The sequence below is a fragment of the Pempheris klunzingeri genome, chromosome 2 (genome assembly GCF_042242105.1).
Source record: "Pempheris klunzingeri isolate RE-2024b chromosome 2, fPemKlu1.hap1, whole genome shotgun sequence".
NCBI lineage: Eukaryota > Metazoa > Chordata > Actinopteri > Acropomatiformes > Pempheridae > Pempheris > Pempheris klunzingeri.
In genome coordinates this window covers 235,650-257,500 of record NC_092013.1, presented here as the reverse complement: position 1 = coordinate 257,500, position 21,851 = coordinate 235,650, and the positions used below count along the sequence as shown (strand labels likewise).

The 21,851-nt window shown below is 47.8% G+C and overlaps 1 protein-coding gene across 1 annotated transcript in view; it reads right to left on the bottom strand.

The window, feature by feature from the left end:
• The window catches only part of chd6 (chromodomain helicase DNA binding protein 6), a 68,230-nt gene extending 46,791 nt beyond the window's left edge, over window positions 1-21,439 (bottom strand). Inside the window, exons 1-3 of the mRNA XM_070844837.1 lie at window positions 21,354-21,439; window positions 10,862-10,911; window positions 703-1,357 (exon numbers count right to left, since the gene is read on the bottom strand). Of these exons, the coding sequence (XP_070700938.1) occupies window positions 703-1,357; window positions 10,862-10,891 (685 nt within the window). The 5' untranslated portion in view covers window positions 10,892-10,911; window positions 21,354-21,439. The remainder of the gene's footprint in view (window positions 1-702; window positions 1,358-10,861; window positions 10,912-21,353) is intronic.
• Window positions 21,440-21,851: the final 412 nt, after the last annotated feature.

Here is a 21,851-nt window from a genome sequence, read left to right as displayed (position 1 = left end):
TGGGGGACAAGTTTTATTATATTCAATAATAATACAATTAAGATATCCCCTAGAACAGATCAATAGTGTGAAAGCTCCTTTAACACACAGGACATGAACAGGCCTGATACTGACGATCATATGTGCAGTTCAGTGGAATCAAACCTTTTGTTCCTGATCCTGAGGACTGAATGAGACGCCACACAGAGCAGACAAACATGAGAACCTGTGTGACAGGCCTGCTGTCTGTCCCACTAATCATCCAGAACCCCAAAATATTCAGTTTATTAGATCGTAAGAACATTTCAACATCTGAGAACCAATCAAAAAGTGTTCCGTATTAAACGAGACATTAAGCAACAAATAATTATTTTCATGAATAAATTTGCGTCAAATATTTAAATGAACCCATGATGTGAAATGATCAAAACTCAGCTTATTATTCTGAACTGTGATTTTGTCATTCACTTTAATAATAAATCATTTTCATTTAATTACACATTTTATTTCACACGGTCTTTTCTCCCCCATCAGGGCTGGGCTCCCACAAACACACCACTAACACTGCTGCTGTGTTTCTGTGTTAAAGGGTCAGTCTGGACCTGAACTGGTGTGTTTAAACACCAAAGTCACAGCGACGACACCAACAACTAAAAATCCCTGTTTTTGTCAGTGGAGTCTGGTGTGTTTGACCACAGCCACACACTCGCTGTCCCTGCGTACCTTGATTCTTGGGAACAGGAGGAAGGACTTGGACCTTCGGCTTCCTTCCTCTTTTTCCAGGCACCTTGACGGGCGCCTGAGCTGACCCGGGGGCCACCGCGGCACCCGCCGTCTTCGCCCCCGCCACATTCTTCAGCTCTGTCCTGCCCTCCTTCCCCTTGGTCCTGCGCTCCTTTCGCTCCTTGGGCTCCTTGGGCTCCTTGGGCTCCTTGGGCTCCTTGCTCTTCCTCAGCGTGAGCGTCGTTGCCGTTGCCGCCGCCTGCTTCTCCTCCTTTCGTTTCTTTGGTTTACTGCTTTCCCTCTCCCCCCTGTCCCCTCCGCCTTTCTCCCGCTCTCTCTTGTCCTTTTTCTTTCGTTTCTTCTTCACCCTGCCTCCTCCTCCTCCTCCATCGTCCTCCTCACTCAGGGAGGAAGGAGGTCGCGGGGCTCCTCCGGAGTGCTTAGCGGCGTGGGCCCCGGCCGCCGTGCAGTGATTGGACGTCGCCGTGCTGCCCACAGGGGTGAGGAGGCGGAGCTGGTCCTTGGGACCCACGACCAGGTGTCCCCGTGGGATTGTGGGAAGGGTTTGTGCGTTGCTGTTTTGGTCCGAGGCAGAGGGGGGGGCTGCTGGAGCGGAGGCCGGCGGAGGCGTGTGCTTCAGGAGGCCAGCGAACATCTGGAAGACAAACAGGACATTTATCATTTAAAAACATGTTCTCATTAACTGAAGGTACCTCAACTATTAAAGGGTCACTCCACTGTTTCTCCCCCTGATCCTCTGTGTCCACATCCTGGTGTCTGAGTGACTGGTAGGTAGTAAAAGTGTTGGAACTGGTCCAGTAGATCACCTCAGCCAGCAGACACCAAACGGGCTGCAATGGCTGCAACGTGATCCTTTGGGACAACTGATCACAGTAGGTCCACTAAAAGAGCTTGTTTGATCCACTGACAGGCTCAGAGTGTTATTCTAAGTGTGTGACAGCATCATGGAAAGGATCCCTACAGAGAGAGACCTGGAAGATCCTTTTGGTTTAACCACAAACAGCACACACACCAGACTACATTCACTAAAACAGGGATTTTAGAGCTGCTGCCTCCATCAGTCAGTGTGTGTGTGTTATTTAAAATCTTTAAAATCCAGCAATAAATAAAACATGCTGCTAACGGAGAACAGCTTCAATAAGAAACAGTCTGCATTCTCCACAGAACGTCTGAAATCTAAATGTGAATCAAATCCACGGACACTGCCGCTGCTCTAAAAGCAACTAAAAGAATGAGTATTGATACAGTAACATTCAAACCATCAATACTGAGCCGATCGATAGTTACTGACCACGGAGAGAATCAGACTTCATCCCTTCATCATCTGAAGGTCACACATCCAGGACAGAGGAGTCAATACGCTGGGACACAGCAGAGAGAGAGTGTGTGTGTGTGTGTGTGTGTGTGTGTGTGTGTGTGTGTGTGTGTGTGAATCCTCTTCAGACTGAAGAACACCTTCCCGTCTGTGTCGTAGCCACTGACTCTGTTTGAGTTCACTCTGATAACCCTCTGCTCTCTAAACGCTGCGTCTGCGTCCTCACTGCTGTTTCTTCTTCTAGTGACATCATTTCTTGGAGGACCTTCTTCTTCTTCATGTCCCTAAAATGTGTCCAACCTCAGCTAGAAGGTTCCAGAAGTCACTAAAGCAGAGTGAGTGAGAAAAGACTTCAGACTGGAGAAACATGGAGAAAATCCAGGAATCAGACATGTTGTTCATCAGATGAGACTAAAGAGAGACAGAGAACGTGTTGATCCAGATCAACAGTGGATGTAGAAACAGAAACTAAAGATCTGTGAACCCTCCAGCAGAGATCTGAACTGTTTCATGTTTTAGTTTCTGAGCGAGGCTCATTTTTATGAGCAGAGAGCGACGGAGATCTGATAGAACAGAAAGATTTCCCCAGAGCCTCCATTGGTGTTTCTGCTTATTGTCCTCATTGTGGCCTGGAGGAGGTCACATGATCCACAGATCCTCTTCTGACATCATAAAGGGAGCCAAAGCTTATTTACTTTAAGAGAAGCAGGAGACGCAGAATTAAAAAGTAAACATCATCAATTTGTACGACGCAGGACCTTTAAACACTCCGAGAGGCGACTGAAGCCTGACCCTAACCCTCAGTCACTGAACACAGCTCACATGTAATCAGTGACACAATCCACTGGATTACACAGAAATGTAATCTGAATATTTTTAGACATATTGCCCCTTAAAATATTCTTTTTGCTGGTTAAATATCTCAAAACATTTTCAGTGCCAATAAAAAGCATTTGACACACGGGTTCAGTGGAGCCTCACAGAAACACGCTGGATGAACGTCCATGTTTATGAATTAATCCTCCTCTCAGACCGAGTTGTGGAAGCACAACGAAGAAAAGCTACAAATGCATTCAGGAGACAGTTTAAGACCTGATCCTTTAGTCTGCAGCATCAGGGGTTACTGTACCGGAGGATCAGTACCAGAATCTATGAAGTCTATGAGGATAAAACTGCAGCTTCACAGGAAAAAAGCTACTAAAATTAGGAGTTAAAATCCCTGTTTTAGTGAATGTAGTCTGGTGTGTGTGCTGTTTGTGGTTAAACCAAAAGGATCTTCCAGGTCTCTCTCTGTAGGGATCCTTTCCATAATGCTGTCACACACTTGTTAGAGGTGATCTACTGGACCAGTTCCAACACTTTTAGTACCTACCAGTCATTCAGAGAGGATCCTGGGGTAAAAATACTGGCGTTCTCCTTTAAACGCACATAAAATTCATCAGTTAATGAGACAGTGAGCTGCATATGGTGTGGAATCGGACAGAGCCAATCAGGACCGGCAGAGATGAACAGGTATCGACCGGCAGCTGTCACACTGTTTAATATACATCCAGTAGTTTCTGCCGTCTGTTGTCCGCCCCGCACCATCTCTGCACGCTGCCGTCCATCTGTACGTAATGTGAGAGACTGAGCGTGGCCCGTATGTTTCCGTCCCAAAGTCACCGCCGCTAACTGTAGCACATTTTCACACTTGGCAGACGAGGTGGTTGTTTCTGAACAGCAGCCAGCGTCGCCTCATTACTGTGATTATGTGGAATCTGAATCAGAAAAGGTTGAAAGCAGCAGATGATAATGTAGCCTGACGTTCTTCAGGGGGCCAACAGCAACAACAGCGACCCCCCCTACACACACACACGATGCAGAAATGACTGTGTCCCTATGACAGCAGAGCAGGGACACATAAAGGGTCTAAGAACAGGCTGCAGACCTTTGTGATGCTCTCCACTGCGAAAACACACACACACACACACACACACACACACACACACACACACACACACACACACACACACACACACACACACACACACACACACACACACACACACACACACACACACACACACACACACACACACACACACACACACACACGATGTGGGACGACTGACTGACTGACGTCTATGCATGTTTGTCTACACACACCCACCCTCGTGTGGTGTGTGATGTTGTCGTCTGCAGAAAGTGTGTGTGATGTTGATGTATGGGCAGCACACAGAGCAGGTGGACGTGTGTGTGTGTGTGTGTGTGTGTGTGTGTGTGTGTGTGTGTGTGTGTGTGTGTGTGTGTGTGTGTGTCGTGCAGATGCTCTCACCGACGCTGCTCCTCACACAGGTATGAGGAATCATCTCAATGAATCACACACTCACACGCAGGCTCATCGGCCTCCTCCCCAGTTAGATTGGGAGGGCAGCAGGGGGGGGGGGTATCTGTGCCGTTACCATGGAAACTGGCTCTCTGTGCCAAAACTGCTGGGAGCGGACGTAAACACGTGGTCACCATGGTAACCCTTTCATTGCCACTGGCTCCCGACGGCCAATCCATTCAGCCATCTGACGTCAGGAAACTTTTAACTGCCTCTGTGTGTCCCCCTGTCCTGTCCGTCTGCCTAAATACCTGTCTACCTGTCCACCTGTCTACCGGTCTACCTACTAGAGCTGCACTGGTCACTCAGGAACACAGACACACTGACTGATGGAGGCAGCAGCAGAGCAGCAGCTCTAAAATCCCTGTTTTAGTGAATGTAGTCTGGTGTGTGTGCTGTTTGTGGTTAAACCAAAAGGATCTTCCAGGTCTCTCTCTGTAGGGATCCTTTCCATGATGCTGTCAGACTCTGACTGAATTGAAGTTGCAGCACATATGTACTGTGGGGGTGGAAAAAATCATGACTTCAACTTGTTTGTGACGACCACATTGAGGATTTTGGCGTCTCACTGTTGCTTTATAACACCAGTGGTGGTTTTATTTCAGGCCTGGTGTTTAAGCCCTTAAGATTACTTTGTCATATATTTAACATGTTTTTGGAGCCGATATTTTACCAAGCCATATTAACACACATCTGTAAAAACCAACCAGTAGATCCTCATCCTCATCCTCATTTAGACAGGTATTTTGTGTTATTGTGGGACTTTAGCTTTTCTGAACGGTGCTGTGGGTGAAAAAACACCAAAAAGTAAATGACACGCTGTTTCTCTGTTCTCTGGTTTAACTTGTCACCTCACAACATCAAAACACACCTGAAACTTATCAACCAGAGGGCATCTAAACACTTCATAAAACACCGATCTTACTGAACCACTGATTTAATGCAAGACGAAGGAGGAACACGTCCTTCATCACAGCGGTGAACTCCCTGGGTTTGGACACCGAGGTGGGGGGTGAACTACATTTCCTGTTCACCTGAACAATGAGCTGGACTGACAGCACACTGCCCTGGACAAGAGGGGCCAGAGCGCCCCCACCTGATGAGGAGGCTGCTCAGGACTTTATGACACTGTGGTAGCTTCAGCTATCTTCTATGCTGTGGTCTGCTAGGGGGGGGGGAAGCACAGACAGGGACAGGAGGAGGCTCACCAGACTGATCAGGAGGGCCTCCTCCATCCTGGACTGGACTCCACTGAGGGGGTGGGTGAGAGGAGGATGTGAGCCAGGCTGACATCCATCATAGACAACACCTGCATGAGCCTGTGGGGGCCCTGAGGAGCTCCTTCAGCAGCAGACTGATACCCCCCAGTGTAAGAAGGAGCGTCAGACTGTTTAACAGTGTTACATAAACCTCATGATAATATCACAGTCACCAGCTGAACTTTATCACCACTACTGTACTTACTACTACTAAAAATACTACAATACTCTGGGATGTTTTAAACCTGGACCCACCAGACTACATTCACAAAAACAGTGATTTTAGCTCACAGAACACAGGAGCTGATGGTCTGCTGCTGCCTCCATCAGTCAGTCAGTCAGTTAGTTAGTTAGTAGTTCCTGTGCTCTGTGAGGTAAAATGATGTTTTTGTGAATGGAGTCTGGTGTGCATGAGGAGAGCGATATACCTGCTCACATTATCTCACAGGTCACTTAGACACTAAAAATGCAGAAATAGGACCCAAGATTTTATTGTGGTGTAGTTTATTGTGATGTAGTTTATTTACAAACAATATTTATATTCTTTAAATGGCTTATGACTCGTTACAACAGTATAGTTATAAGCTGATTTAAGCATTTGCTTTAAAGGGTAACTCCTTTGGTTTAACCACAAACAGCTGTTATATCGCTCTCTTTAAACACTCCAGACTACATTCACTAAAACAGGGATTTTAGCTGCAGGTTTTACTCCAGGGTCCAGGACTAAGAGCCACAGAACTGGAGAGCCACCCGGGGCCAGCCGGGGATCAGGTTTTAGCCCAGTTTCAATAAAAAAGTCCAGCTCAAGCTCATGTGACCTGGTTTCCTTCTGCAGTTGAGCATTATTTATTTTTTACATCCGTAGTGTTTTGGCTTTAAACTGAAGCGGACACACTGGGACAGCTCTGATGTGACGGAGGACACAGGCGTAACTAGGCCACTCGCAGCACGCTGAGGAACAACAGCATCCCTGCTCGCCAAGTAGGACACATTTGCATGATGCCACAAACTTCACCTGACACAAAAAGCACGCCGGAGCAAGGAGCCGCCGTCTGAACGCCTTCCTGTTCCCTCAGACATCCAAAAACCAGCTCCAGGGGCTGAGGAGACCTGAGGGGGGCTGAGGGGACCTGATGGGGGCTAAGGGGACCTGATGGGGACCTGATGGGGACCTGAGGCGGGCTAAGGGGACCTGAGGGGACCTAAGGGGGGCTAAGGGGACCTGAGGGGGACCTGAGGGGGACCTGAGGGGGGCTAAGGGGACCTGAGGGGGACCTGAGGGGGGCTAAGGGGACCTGAGGGGGACGAGGGGGCCTGAGGGGGACCTGAGGGGGACCTGAGGGGGGCTAAGGGGACCTGAGGGGGACCTGAGGGGGTCAGGTCAGGTGACCTCAGGTGATGGACTAAAAACACCTTCCACACTCCGCTCGCTGCACGTTCACCTGCTCTGCCTCCACAAACAGGTGACCTGAAAGCTAAAATTAGCCGCTAAGCTAATTCCGCTACCATCCATCTCCACGACAACAGAGCTGCAGCACACACACACAGTTTCTCCATCACTCCCACAGTGCACAGCTCAACACACACACACACACACACACACACGACTCAATGTGCTCACATGGATGACTGCATACATGAAAAAAAAACGCAAACACACAGTCTGTCTCTCCTACACACACACACACACACACACACACACACACACACACACACACACACACACACACACACACACACACACACACACACACACACACACACACACACACACACACTCACAGTCTGTCTCTCCTACACACACACACGCACACACACACACACACACTCACAGTCTGTCTCTCCTACACACACAGTCTGTCTCTCCTACACACACAGTCTGTCTCTCCTACACACACACACACACACACACACACACACACACAGTCTGTCTCTCCTACACACACACACACACACACACACACTCTGTCTCTCCTACACACACACACACACACACACACACTCTGTCTCTCCTACACACACACACACACACACACACACACACACACACACACACACACACACACACACACACACACACACACACACACACACACACACACACACACACACACACACACACACACACACACGGGGCAGCGTGCTGCAGTGAAGCAGCTCTGTCGGCCTGGTAGAGCCGAGCAAACACAGCTGAGGGAGGCTGCCTGCAATCGCACTGCCTATGAATCAATAACACACACACACACACGCACGCGCACACACACACACACACACACACACACACACACACACACACACACACACACACACACACACACACACACACACACACACACACACACACACACACACACACACACACACACACACACACACACACACACACACACACACACACACACACACACACAGCTCTGCAGTCTCATCGATGCTGCTGCTTCCCTTAACAGCCGGCAGAGTTAGAGAACGATGGTGAGCTGTTCACCGTCTGACTGAGAGGGTCAACACATGACCTCTGTCACTCTCACACACTCTCTCTCTCACACACACACACACACACACTCTCTCCCTGAGAGTGGGTCTGAGGAGGAGGAGCAGACCAAACCCTGGTTGGGAGGATTCGTCAGCTGGTGGTCACATGACGACACGTCACCACCATCAGTGCAGGAAGTGGATTGGGGGGGCGGCTCATCGTCGAATGTTCGTATAGTCGCTGAATGATGAAAATCGAATAAGCTGATACAACTACCAACCTGTTTTTTAAAAACAGATCATCTGTTTTCACCAAAGCCTGATCGTACACCAGGTCTCTGACCCGCTGTCACACTGAATGAACCCACGGACGCCGACAGTGAACTCACAGGACCTGATTCTTCGACGAGGCTAAAGCTAGCCAGCTGGTCGCTCTGAGACATCAGAGAAAGTTCAGCCAAAGTTTAAACGTCGTCTGAGTGACTGTGGCGAGTCGGCAGGAAGCTCCGACACCCATGGAGCCGAAGGACAAGAGCGAGCTGCTGCTCTGCTTAGTGAGCTAAACCGTTAGCATGAAGCTCAGCCTCTGAGCTAAAGCTAAAGCTAACGCTGCGTCCGTGACGCTGTTTTCTTCTGTTTATATGAATGTGACATTTAACAGAGCTGCTAATCTGTCAGAGGGAAGGAAGCATGAAGGAAGGACCCGGTGGCGGCGGTGATGGTGGTGGCAGGTTTTCTCATAACTGTTGTGGACTCCAGCAGTAATGTCAGTCAGCGGTCAGAGAGCGACAACCACCACACCTCTGAACGACACCTGTCAACGCCACACACGCCAAGCGTGAGCGCGCCAACAGAGGGCTGCCATCTTCTTCCTCAACCTCATCTTCATCCCTCCTTAAGGGGTGATGAGTTTGTCATTTTGTTTTTCATCTTGTTTTTGTTGTTGTTCTTCCATCACGGCCGTGTGGCTGTCTCCAAACACACTCACATCACCATGACGACGCTGCCGTGACGACGTTATCGTTCTACTGTCTCCGATAACGAGATAAACTTGAGGACCGTCTGGAGTTTAGATGAGATACCGTCACCGCGTCACTTAAAATCTCATCGTCTGCCCTGTGAAGTCGAGCTGATGCTCACCGTGAACCAAACCGCACGCCGCAGCCACGCCACCACCATGACCTCACCTTCAAACGTCACGTGTGACGCGGCTGCAGGCCTGTGACTGCTCATGTTACCGAATATTTTACCGGTTTAGGAGTTCGTCCTTAAAACAGCAGCAGTAACCAGAAAATCAGCCGCCGAGGAACCAGACAGAAACCATAACAGAGTTTAAATCAATGTGTGTGATTAATGACATCATCACCGGAGTGATACCGTCTGATACTGTGGTGAGTGACTGACTTCAGTCTGTCTGTCTGTCAGGATGAACCACTGGGGTCTGTACCTGCCGGCTGCCTGGACAGAAAAATACAATAAAATTGACTTGGATGCTTCAAAACAAACATCTGTCCATTTCTCCCAACTGTCTTCAGCCTTTAATCTACTTCCTCATCATCCAGTGGACGTTAAGAGAGCCGCCACCAACATTAGCTCCGCCACCAACATTAGCTCCGCTTGTTTCTGTCCTTAGTTTAGGATTCAGTCTTCATTATGATTCAGGAGGTATTTAACAGGTCTCCTCCTTTCCACAACAAACACACCCAGTGATTAAAACCAGAGAAAACACTGAATAAAGCAGTTTGACATTAAAGAAAAGTGTTTCTTCAATGCTCTTCAGCAGACACAGGACATCCGGGGGAGCTGTTTGTTCTGAGCTCCACATTTAAAAACAGTCACATAAAACAGTAAGAAGTAGCAGGTTGGAAATATCTTAACGTCCAGACCGTCTGATAAGAGCCCACCAGCAGCGATCAACCCAATCAGTCCCCTGAAATCAAATGGTCCACCTTGTTTTATTTGTATTAAAGTAAGAGCTGCTCAGGTGGTTTCCTGTTTCTACATCTTTCATGGTTATCACTCTGTCTGTGTGTCTAAAGCACAGCGACCAGAAACTCATTCACAAAGACCAAAGCCTCAAAATAAAACCACAAGTCCAGAGCTTCACAGCAGAAAGACAGACAGCTACAGGCCTCACAGAGGTTCAACAAACCTGAAGAAACTTCACCCCTGACAGTCAGGCTGCTGTTTACCGCCCCCCTGCTGACACCTAAAAATGTTTCAATGCACGAAAGTCTGTAAAATGTCACCAACCAGCACGAGTGTAAAGTCAGACGCGTCCTGCACCGACCGACAAGTAAAGAATCGTTCATTCTGCCTCTATTCTTGTCTGCTAACACAAGGAGGAGAGTTACTCAAACCTGCAGCCCTTCACCGGTTACTCTCAGGTTCATTATTCTAGTAGTGCACATTGTTTTGTACTGGTTAGGGGGGACGGCCATGTTTCCTCCACTTCCAAACCCTCCAACTCACGGCTCCGCTCAGCCCGACGCACAAATATCACAGAGACGTCACCGAGAAGCACAGAGGAAAACTGCAGCTCAAGCACACAGAGAGCAGGAGGAAGGCTGGACCGGAAGAAAAGGTTATTAATGCTTTTCTAAGCACCAGTAGCAGGACGGAGCGCTGTTAGAGGGACGCCAGCATCTCACATCGTGTGTGTGTGTGTGTGTGTGTGTGTGTGTGTGTGTGTGTGTGTGTGTGTGTGTGTGTGTGTACAGTACAAACCTGCTGCTTGTCCTTCTTGTGTATTTTCATCTTCTATCCCTTCACTGCATCTGTTGACACAAGAAGACAACATTCATATTACTTGACAAAACAAACAGTAAAAGCGGGGGGGGTCCACCTGGATGCTGTATTTAGAATATTTTCACTGTCTGTCAGATCTTTCCAACAGTCACACTATGCTCACTTCAAAGCTGCCAGACTCCTTTAACACCAGAACCGCCATGAGGTCATGACCTCCATTACTCCTACTGCAAAAATGGTAAATAGACTGCATTTATATAGCCATGTACGTTATATATTATAAAAACAGCAATTTTCCCCTTGTAAAATACAGGAGTTTACTGTGCTGTCACTGTGTCAATCAGCAAACCAACACGTTAGATCGGGTCTGAACACCAACTAACTAACTGATGGAGGCAGCAGTTGACCAACTGCTCATGTGTTCTGTGAGGCAAAATCTCTGTTTTTGTGAATGGAGTCTGGTAGCTCTGAAGAGGTTAGTGTGGCTCTGCTCTACAGCATCTAATTTAGTAACTTTAGTTCCTGGTTACTTTGAAAAAATAGAATTAAATAAATAATATAATAATACAATGAAGATACAACTTTATTGACCACAGCAGAGAAATGTACAAGCTGCCCAGCAAATAAAAGTCATAAAGAAATTAAAGTGATGAGAACATTAATGATCCTGATGAAAATCCAACAATATAATATATTTCATTCTGAAATGGGCCATTCTGCATGATGAGTACTGTAAGAACATTGTGATGCTGATACTTTTGTACATGTAATGACTTTTACTGTTGACAGGGAGCTGAAGGCATTCTCTCTGCACCAGACTCCATTCACAAAACAGTCGTTTTATCTCACAGGACACAGGAGCTGCTGGTCTGTTGCTGCCCGTCAGTTGGTGTGTTTGTGTTACTGTGCGACTGCGGTGATGACGACTTCTGAAACACTACAGAGCAGGTACCACCTGTGCTTGTTAGAGGTGGGATAAGGGTCCAACATCAGGACGACCACCTCAGGGTTCCCTTCAGTTTCAGAGGAAACGCTGCTGCTGCGGTTTGTTTCGGGCTGCGACAGCACAGCACACAGAGGCAGAGACAGAATCAGTTCAGAGCGAACAGATTCCCCTCTGCTCCGTCTGAGGACACAGAGGACTGGAGCCATTCATCTCCATGAAACTCATTGAAAGCGTCCACATGAGAGTTACACAGTCAGAGATACTCCACTGACCCCCCCGCCTCCCAGGGTCAGCAGCTCTCTTCTGCAAGGTAGAATTATGGTTTTTGTCAATGGACTTTGGTGCCATTTAATCTAGCAAAGAAAAAGTGAGAAGGCCTCAGTTCCCCATCAGAGAGGGCTGTCTGTTGCTTTCTCTTTGCTCATTTCAAAGCCACCAGACTTCATCGATAAAAACCATAATTTTACCTCACAGAACCAGGGAGTTGGCTGCGCTACCGCTGCCTCCATCAATGACCGAACATGTTAGTGTGCATCGGAACGAGTGAAGAGAAAGGACTGGCCCTATAAACTAATACCTCAGTGTCAAACCTGAACGTTAGAATTTGTGTGTATTAGTATGTGAATTTTGAAAACACCTCACAGTGATACTTGGACACCTCATCAGTGATAAACCCGGGGTCTCAGAGTGTTTCGGGTCTTTAATCATCAGACACCCTCACCCGGGCGACCCAACCGGGGGTGATCAGACCCCGGCTTGTGTCCAAGTAGCGCACCACGGATCCCCCCTACGGATCCACAGCCACCGGGAGGCCTTTTCCGCGGCCTCGAGGATGTTCTTGGTGGCTTTCCTCGACTGCAGTCCTCTAACTCCAAGGAGTTTGAACACTCGCTGTAGTGAGTGACCTGCGAAACCTCTGCACCCGATTTCGACTGGTTCACAACGGGCTTTCCAGCCATTGCTACGGCACTCTGGTGAGCTCCGAGTATTAATTAACTAATTAGTTAAATTATTTTCCAGTAACTAACTAGGCTGCCCTGTATGTCATCAGTAGTAGTTTATTTGCACAGTAGAAAAGTAGAAAATTCACAATGCAGCTGAAAGAATCCCATTTCTGTTTCCCTGTCTTCCATGTGACACAGATCTGGTGTTTTCTTATCAGTGAGCAGCGAAAATCTGCATCGAGTCACATGTCTTCCCAGTTCCTATCTGGACCACAAGGACGTGAGGTCCAAAACCAGATCCCGAGGCATGTGTGACCTACATGCAACTTACATCTGAACATCAGGATTTGTCTGCATCGCCTCCCTCTGACCACAGGAGCGACGGGTGGAGCTACAAACACATGTGACTCCTCATCTGAATATGAGTTTACACATGCATGTCCATTCAGCATGATTCTGAAATCGATAATAATTATAATAATAACGTGATCCTTTGGGACAACTGCACCTGATCACAGTAGGTCCACTAAAAGAGCTTGTTTGATCCACTGACAGGCTCAGAGTGTTATTCTAAGTGTGTGACAGCATCATGGAAAGGATCCCTACAGAGAGAGACCTGGAAGATCCTTTTGGTTTAACCACAAACAGCACACACACCAGACTACATTCACTAAAACAGGGATTTTAGCCAGCGTCTTCTGCGACACTGTGCAGCTGATGGTCAGCACATCTTAGAGCACAAACTCCTCCAGCAGAGACGGAGGTCTGACCCTGAACTACACAGAGGGGCCGGTTCACAGCCCCAGGTCCTCAGGGGGGCCCTGCTGGCCCTTAGAAAACAAAAAGATAAGATAAGAACCATATAAAAACCCTTCATTTTGAATCATTTTTTCTCTTCTCCCGTCTGGTTTTAAATTCATCTTAGTTGTTGCTTCTGTTCGGCCTCACTTAGGATCCTCTTCAGCTTTGGCTGTCGAAGCACTTTGTAAACTCTGTTTTTAAGGTGCCACACAAATAAAGTTATTATAATAACAGACAGATGTTGATTGTCCCGCTGTTATTGCTGCTCTGTAGCGTTCAGTTCCTCTGTCCCAGCATTTCACTCAGAGGGCAGTGCTTGGCTTCATCAGATTTAATCTGGGTTGGAAGGTTGTTTACAGGTTTCCTTCCTGCTCTCCTCACAGCGGATCACCACTAGAAGTCCGATGGAGGACTGCTGGTTCCTCTGGAGGTCTGGACTTCCTTGGAGCACGGTCGATCTGAGCAGAGCTGGTCCTTCAGTCTGGAGCTGATCCACGGCAGGTGACGGCAGACGCACGTCTCCGGCCTCCTGGTAGACGAACCATGTTCTCAAACAACCAATCAGAAGCTGCCGCGGGTCAGGTGACACTCCTCCCTCTCAGAGTTGGACCGCTGACGTCACCTCCCCCGTTCTGGGCTGATCAGCTGATCTCCGAGGTCCTCACGGCTGCAGACATCAGATTTTACACACAGCTGCCTCCCTCTCTGCCTAAAACGTTGTCCAGTCGAGGCCAGAAAACCGACCATCCTTCAAAAACCTCCATATTATCACTCAATCACTCTGTTGTGTCAGAAGTCTCTAATATTTTCCCTCATTTGGACGCTCTGCTGCAGGACGTGTGCATGAAGGCAACATGAACAAACATGGCGGAGAGCGAAGGGGACCAGGAGGACCAGGACAGCACCAGGAGCTCAGACCTGACCCGACCTAACCAGAACACCAGACTCTGAACAGAGCTGCAGAGCCTTAAAGAGCAGCCGAGCGCTCACGGCAGAGCCCAGACCGACAATGTGGTCGTCTCATATTTCTACACTGAAGCTACAGAAACGGCCCTGAGACAACCTGTCAACCTGTACAGAGCATCAACAGGTGGATTCTGGGAAATGCAGTGCAGAAACATCACAGCAATAGGCCCACACACACAGCTTTATCTGTGAGATAAAATTACTGTTTTTGTCAGTGGACATTGCTGTCAGACAGCCCTCACTGACGGGGAACTGACTTTGCTCATGTCAAAACTACCAGACTCCATTGACCAAAACAGTTATTTTACCTCACAAAACACAGGAGTTGGCTGTGCTACGCTGCCTCCATCAATGACCCAACATGTTAGTTTGGATCTGTACTAACCCTTTAAAGCAGTGAAGTCACACAGTAACACAGACAAACTAACTGGGGGAGGCACCGACACACCAGTAACTCCTGTGTTCAGCAAGGTAAAATTACTGCTTTTGTCAATGGAGTCTTGAATAGAGCGAAGAAAGGTTCAGTTCCTCATCAGGTAGGTCAGTCCCACAGCGAGGAAAAGCAGCAACAATATTCTAAATGCAGCGTCCACTTAAAGTTATTGATATGGATGTCCATAGCAGTACATTGAAGGACCTCAGGTAACACGGACTGTCCCTTTACCTTTCACTCCATCTCCTGTTGCCATGGAGACACAAACAGCAACTTTGTGCAGTTTGTCAATCAAGCAGTCGGTATTAACTACGGTTAATGAACACGACCACGTCACTTAAATATTTAACGCACTTTCTTTCTTTTATTCAGGAGAAGCTCATACAGTTACTGCATACGTCCACATGATAACACCGGAGGACAGACGAGTGTTACTGAGTGTATTTACTACGTCTGTCTGCAGTGTCAGGTCACTTTAACCTGTATTATATCACATCAGTGTCTGAGTGCAGATCTTCTCTCTACTTATATTTACACTCTACATTTTACTTCTAAGCAGTAAAAATCACCTTTTCCAAGGTGAAATCCACGCTGTCAGTGAGCGTACACCCTCTGTTCATGGCGCCGTTTTATTGACTGTTATTTTCCCAACATGTGGACTTCCTGCTCTCCTTTAAAACCCACTCCGAAAAACAAAATAATGATAGCAGTAAAATCTAAGTGAAAAGGAAGCATGCGGCGCGTTCCTCCAATCTTTGTGCCAGCTTGTTTTATCCCATCACACCTGTCACCTATGAATATTGATGCTGTTTTCAGAAATGAAACAACCGTCTGCTGCTCACTCATTTCACAGCCCACACACACACAGGATGGTGTTCTCCATTACTTCCTGTTTACAGACGCCTTAAACATCCTCTAATATAACAGCTACTCACACCATGTGATTGTTCAACATTTCTATACGCCGATTCAGGCTGCAACTGAAGCCTGAATCCCACCAGGAGCGTCTGCGTCACGTTTCAGCTGCATCACCACCGCATCAGGCAGCTCAGAGCAGAGGAGGCGGCAGGAAGTCAGACAGACAAACGGCAAAGAGAATCAGCTCAGTTTTCAAAATAAAAGCCCCCGTGCAGACTGTCAGTGGTATATTCCAGCAGCACATCAGTATTATTCTCTAATGGGGGGGCACCAGGCCAGACGTCAGCCGCTCAGAGGGTTTTTAACACCATGACGACCAGAGGTTCATCTGGGATGTGGAGAAACACTTTAGCTGTTGTCGAAGTATTGGGGGCCCAGGCTGCGACGCCACCACGCTCTTATATCAATCAGATAAACCACTCATCACCTGCAAACCTCAGCCTGTGCAGCACCTCCTCGTGACACATTTTCCCTTTTTCCTCCTCAAGCCGAGCATCCAGCCGACCCAGTCCACCGCTGCTGCGGCGACTTTGACACATTTAGACTGTTGTGAGCTATATTTAAGGTCACATCTGAATCCCGCTTCTTCCACGCACTGGATCCCATCGGCACCCTGAAACCAGCGGCCAGGTTTCAACTTTGCCACAGACAGACTCACAGCTCCCAGAGAAGACCTACATACAGGCCAGACATCCTCAAGCAGCCATACTTCTGGCCTCCCACCTGACTGACTCATTAGTCACTCAGACAACAGTAAAAAAATAGCAAAAAATACCAGTAAACAACTTCAAACAATCCAGCGATTACAAAAACAGCTATATATTCATTTTCTGCCAATCACCATATCAACTAATCAATCATTTCACCTTAACAGATTTTAGTGGTCAACTGGATATGAATATGAAAGCAAGTAAGATCAAACTGCAGCCCTCAAAATGGAAAAACCTCACCGTGTACCCCACAGTCTGTTGGAGGGGAACTCTAGGGTTTTTAAACCTGGGCCCCAGTTGTCCATATCCTGATGTCTAAATCAGAGGTAGGTACAAAATCTGTCAGAATTGATCCAGTAGATCACCTTGGCTGGCATCCTGTGGATCTGTAAGATCCTTTTGGTTTCACCACAAGCAGACGCTCTCTTTAAACACACCAGACTCCATTGACAAAAACAGTAATTTTACCTCCCGTACATTGTTTTTGCAGCGACAAGTGCTGCCTCGATCTATGAGACTACCATAGAACGGCTGTTTGTGGTTAAACCAAAAGGATCCAGGTCTCTCTCTGTAGGGATCCTTTCCATAGTCGACCTACTGTGATCAGGTGCAGTTGTCCCAAAGGATCACGTTGCAGCCATTGCAGCCCGTTTGGTGTCTGCTGGCTGAGGTGATCTACTGGACCAGTTCCAACACTTTTACTACCTACCAGTCACTCAGACACCAGGATGTGGACACAGAGGACCAGGGGGAGAAACAGCAGAGGGACTCCATAACCAAAGTAAAGCACTAATGTTCGACAGCTTGTATAAAGGAGCAGTGCAGGACGTATTTGAACAGATCAGCACAATGTTAACTGCCACACTTTCAGACTTTTCTTTTATTGTAAAGCTCCAGCTGCCTTCTTTCAACTCCAGCTGACTGAGAGGCTGGTCGACACTAAACGAGACACCAGACTGAGCTTCACCCCGTCTGCAGAAAACAGATTTCGTCTTCCGTCTCCTCTCCAGAAGTGACAAACACAAGATAAAACAACACACACACATACACACACACACAGACAGACACACACCTCCTTCCTCTCTGCAGAGACTGTGCGTCTTCTCCCGTCTCATCCCGCCGGTAGAAAGCCACTGAGCTCTCGCTGTGGCGGCTGAAACACGGCGTGTGAACTCTGAGTGCTGTTACAGTATTTCTGGTTATGGGAGATCAGATTTTTCTCACAGCCCTCTGTCGCCTCCAGCAGCTCCACACTGAACCTGTGAGCCTGTAATCAAAGGACGCTGCCGATTAGTTTTACCATCAGGTGCCTAAAAACAGAGAATAAAAACCTTTTGTGATGTTTTAGTTTTATGTCCTACAAACTGGGAGTTTGCAGAACGTCTTATGTCTGTAAAGCACTCTGTAAACATAGTTTATGTGCCATGTAGATAAGAATTATTATTATCTAAACCTTTGCAGCTTCATACAATCAGACTGTATCACCCGAGCTATGATTAAAGCAATTTTAGGCAAACTAGAGCAGCTACTTAATTTTCTGGTTGATTTAACATAACATTTTGACTCAACACTGAACTGTCGATACAGGCTGGGCTGACGTTTGAACAGACCTGGGACAGCAACCACAGAAACCAGAGGGTGGTATCATATTCCTTTAGTTATTGGTTTGGATCAGAACCACGAGTACTGCAAGGTGGGACGATAAAGTTATACATAAATTAGTCATTGTTTCATAGTGCCCACACCACAGTTTTTAAACCTGGGCATCATTTCAAGTATTTTGACTTCAAAATGACTAGTAGGTACACAAAGTTTTGGGATTGGTCCAGGAGATCACCTCAGAGCCTTCTTGTTTAACTACAAACTGCTCTCCTCAAAGCAACCAGACTCCATTGACAAAAGCAGTCATTTTACCTGCCAGGACACAGGAGCTGCTGGTCTAGGTGCAGTGACTTTGGTGTTTTAAAGGTTAAGTTTGGATCTGAGCAAACTCTTTATTAGACCAAAGTCACACAGAAACACAGACACACTAACTGACAGAGGCAGCAGCAGAGCAGCAGCTCCTGTGTTCTGTTCTCTAAAATCCCTGTTTTAGTGAATGTAGTCTGGTGTGTGTGCAGAGAGCGATCTAACGGTTAAACCAAAATATCCTGGTTCTATCTGTCCAGGATATGGACAGATAGAACCAGGGTTTGTGTCAGGATTCTAAAGTTTAAGTAAAATCAAAATTATCTGCAACATGTGATTATCACAAGGAGACTTTAGAAGGCAGGCTTTGAACTTCAAAATTAGGTATTAGTGATGAAATATAAACAAGAATACTCCTATTGTCATCAAGGCAAAATCCCACCAGGAGCGTCTGCGTCACGGCCGTTGGAGCTGATGGCGTCCGCTCTAGCAAACCCTTCAAACCCCACCAGAGGCGTCTCGGCGCTCCGCTAAAGATTCGCTCCTGGTCCGTTTCTGACGGCCGCGTTTTTAACAACATGGACGACCAGAGGTTCATCTTGGATGTGGAGAAACACTCTGACTTTGACTTTAGCTGCTGTCTGTAGCTGCAGCACAACAAAGCAGGAAGTACATCCAAGAAACACATTTAAAGCAGCAGAAGAAGAAAGGCAGCCGGTTTGATCCTGTTAGAAACACATTTAAAGCAGCAGAAGAAGAAACGCTTGATCCCGTTAGAAGCTCCAACATCAGTTTAACAACCAAACCAGCTAAATGTGAGCAGGAACACTGATCAGCAGGAGAAACTCTCAATCCCAGTGGACGGAGTAAAACCGGACTGCCGCCGGAACGCCATGCAGACAAGCCTGGTGGGATTTCTGGGTAAAGGTGTGGGTAAAGGTGTGCTGTCACAGAGACGTCACATGTTCGATGCCAACACAGTCAGGTGTTTAACTCTATAATCTCAGAGTTTCCTCAACAAACAGCAGCTGCCATCATGTATTCACGCTGACCATAACGCTGCAGGTCGTTCCTTTGATTAACACGCTCATTTCTGTCTCCACACCGGCTTCACCGTGGACTGAGAACGGGGTCAAAGTTGATCTTCCTTGCCCAGGTAGCTCCTCTTGATGATGGAGTCCAAGCATGCAGGGAAAAGCAGCACAAAGAGCGAACAAACTCAGATTAGAGTCAGTCAGCCACACAACACGTTGTCCACAACAGGACCAACGGCGTGCCGGGCCAGGCGCTCCACCCGGGGTCGGCCACGTCCCGGCACCCTGGGAGCGCTCTCAGTAACACACCAACGAGGTCGTCCAGCCCCACTTCAGTCATGCATTCATTCCCTGACGGTTGGATTATTTTATCAGCCTTTTAACGGGTACAAATCACAAATCAACCAATGGACTCTGATTTTAATGACCTGACGCCGGCTGGCCGTTTCTTTTAGGCTGACTGTCAGATTTTAAATCTGATAAATGTTTACCTGGCCTGGCCCCAGAGCGAGGACCTGCTGACTGGCCCCACTTGAAGCCTGGAGACCGAAGGTGGCCAAACGCCTGCTGTCAGGGCCCCTCGTTATTCTAAGTGTGTGACAGCATCATGGAAAGGATCCCTACAGAGAGAGACCTGGAAGATCCTTTTGGTTTAACCACAAACAGCACACACACCAGACTACATTCACTAAAACAGGGGTTTTAGAGCGGCTGGTCTGCTGCTGCCTCCATCAGTCAGAGTGTTTGTGTTACTGTGAGACTTTAAAGGGTCAGTTCAGATCCAAAACAATATTACTGTAACACACAACAACACAGACACACTGACTGATGGAGGCAGCAGCAGACCAGCAGCTCCTGTGTTCTCTGAGCTAAAATTCCTGTTTTTGTGGATGTAGTCTGGTGTGTATAAGGGCAGTAGTATATAATAGCTGTTTGTAGTTTTGATTTCCAAATTATGGCCCACATTTTAAAATACAAAGGTCACCTTTTAGCCATGGGGTCTATGTCCTCATGAGACAGGTAAGAAGAAATCAATTACAAACTTATGTACACATTATTGTGCCCTGCAGGTACACAGGATGTGAGGACGGCATCATCCTGACAGGTGAGGACAACACATCCTCCAGTCTGAACACGAAGAGGAAACCTATTCAGCTCATTTTCCATATTCACTATTTAAGTAATTATCCTTTAAATCAGTGCACAGTGGTCAGCTATTGGCACACCCTTTGTCTGCTCTGCCCAGGGGGTCCATGTTCACCTGGCCAGGTGAAAGCCTGCATGTGGACAGACTTCATGATTCACCTTACTGGCATGAGTCATTATCCCCCCTCCACACACACACACACACACATACATACACACCTGGCTGTTATGGCTACACATGTCAGAAGCTAACGGGCTAGCAGACCTAGCTCCCCCTCTTCTTCTCTGTGGAGGTTTTGGCTAGCAGACGCAGGGGCTAACGCTCTGCTAGCTTCAATGCTGCACCGGATTGCCACAAGTTGGAGGAGCTAGCCGGGAGGGAAACCAGGAGAAGTTCCCGGCGAGAGAAACGGCGACTCGATGTGGATGAAAACCCCGAAACACCCAGAGCACACCCGGCCGGAGGGACGGAGACACTGTGTCCTATTTCACGTTAGCCCCGCTGCTACCGAGCTAGCTCTCCCCGCTAGCCGTGTAATGTCACTGCATCGCTGTTGTAAATACATTATAAGAGCAGCCCTCTCCTTTACACGTGTGGACAGCCGCTAAAACTCCTTCTCGGGCACATCTCGGCTCGGAAAAACCCTCCCCGGCGGACGGCTCACCTGCTCCGGACACCGGACACACGCTCTCACCGGCGACACATCCGAAAAACACTGGCGCTTTTTATTTCCAAGGACACAAAATCGCCATGACAGTTTAGAAAAATGCATAAAAAATTAGCAGGCAGGGGAGGGAGGGAGGGGAGAGAGGAGAGGAGAGATGGGGAGGAGAGGGGAGGGGAGGAGAGGAGGGGGAGGGATGAAGAGAGGAGGAGGAGGAGGAGGAGGAGGAGGAGTGGAAGTCCATGCAATATCTATTTAATCCACATAAAGCAGGCAGAGTGTGTTCAGTGTGGATGCAGGACACACACACACACACACACACACTCACACACACACACTCACACACACACACTCACACACTCTCACACACTCTCACACACACACACACACACACTCACACACACTCACACACACACACTCTCACACACTCACACTCACACACACACACACACACACACACACTCACTCTCTCTCACACACACACACTCACACACACAC